The 1,134-nt window shown below is 65.4% G+C and overlaps 1 protein-coding gene across 1 annotated transcript; it reads left to right on the top strand.

Moving 5' to 3' along the window:
• Positions 1-6: 6 nt before the first annotated feature.
• Positions 7-758, top strand: RPS15 (ribosomal protein S15). Its single transcript, XM_035896564.1, has 2 exons — positions 7-272; positions 593-758. Exons 1-2 carry the CDS (start codon positions 48-50, stop codon positions 704-706), a joined length of 339 nt encoding a protein of 112 aa, XP_035752457.1. The 5' UTR covers positions 7-47; the 3' UTR covers positions 707-758.
• The last annotated feature ends 376 nt before the right edge of the window (positions 759-1,134 follow it).

Genomic DNA, 1,134 nt, shown 5'->3' with positions numbered 1-1,134 from the left:
CGGGGAGCTCCAGGCTCAGTCTCTCCATCCCTTCCAGCGAGCAGCTGATGCAGCTGTACAGCGCCCGGCAGCGCCGGCGCCTCACCCGGGGCCTGCGCAGCAAGCAGCACTCCCTGCTGAAGCGCCTGCGCAAGGCCAAGAAGGAGGCGCCGCCCATGGAGAAGCCAGAGGTGGTGAAGACCCACTTGCGGGACATGATCATCCTCCCCGAGATGGTGGGCAGCATGGTCGGCGTGTACAACGGCAAGACCTTCAACCAGGTGGAGATCAAGGTGAGGAGTCACAGCGGCGGCCGAGAGCTCTGCCCTGATCCCAGCTGAGCGTCCTCCGTGCGCCTGCGTTTATTTTTCCGTGCTTCACCTAACCCCGCTCCTGCCCTGCGCCTGTGGGGGAGGCCGAGGCTTCTGCTTGGGGCAGAGCTGGCCCCCAAGGTCACCCAAAAGCCTCCGGCCCGGGGGGCTGCTCCTCACAGAGGGGGCTCGGGGCCTCGCAGTGCTTCAGCCCAGCTTTGAAGTCAGGCAATGCCGGGGGGGAGCTGCAGCCCCTGGCCCTGCTCGCCCCCCCCACCGCGGATCTCTCCGTTCTCTTCCAGCCCGAAATGATCGGTCACTACCTGGGGGAGTTCTCCATCACCTACAAGCCGGTGAAGCACGGCCGGCCTGGCATCGGGGCCACCCACTCCTCCCGGTTCATCCCACTGAAGTAACGAAGCGCCGCAGGGAGCCTTTGCCGCCTGTAAATAAACAAACTTTCTCCCAGCTGTCTCCCTCCCGGCCTCGCGGTTCCTGGGGCTGCGGCCTCGCCTCGGGGCGGCGCACGGGCCCGTGGAACCCTGCTCGTAATCACGAGGTGATGTTTTCCTGAAGACTCCCCCCCTTTTTTTTTTTTTGCCAGTCCTTTTGGGTTAGCGCACGCGGTGAGCGCTCCCCTTGGGGTGGGTTTTCTCGCCTTGATGAAATTCCTGGTGCTTTGGGGGGGCGCGGGTGACGGCCCTGGCGCTTCCCTCTTTGACTTCAGCGGCGGCGTTTCAGGCGACGCTCGGCTCGCCCTGGGGACGCGGCGAAGCACCCGCTCCTGCTCTGCCACCATGTGAGCCGCAGAGGGAACGCTTCCGTGGGGGCGGAACCAGCCCCT

This window comes from Egretta garzetta, unplaced genomic scaffold (genome assembly GCF_000687185.1).
Source record: "Egretta garzetta isolate BGI_Z169 unplaced genomic scaffold, ASM68718v1 scaffold936, whole genome shotgun sequence".
NCBI classification, from domain to species: Eukaryota; Metazoa; Chordata; class Aves; order Pelecaniformes; family Ardeidae; genus Egretta; species Egretta garzetta.
This window is presented reverse-complemented; position numbering and strand designations above follow the sequence as displayed.

Excerpts from the sequence above, each read along its gene's own strand:
- RPS15 (XM_035896564.1), top strand. The coding sequence starts at position 48 with ATGCAGCTGTACAGCGCCCGGCAGCGCCGGCGCCTCACCCGGGGCCTG. Across the intron at positions 273-592 it reads TCAACCAGGTGGAGATCAAG|CCCGAAATGATCGGTCACTA; the intron begins GTGAGGAGTCAC and ends GTTCTCTTCCAG.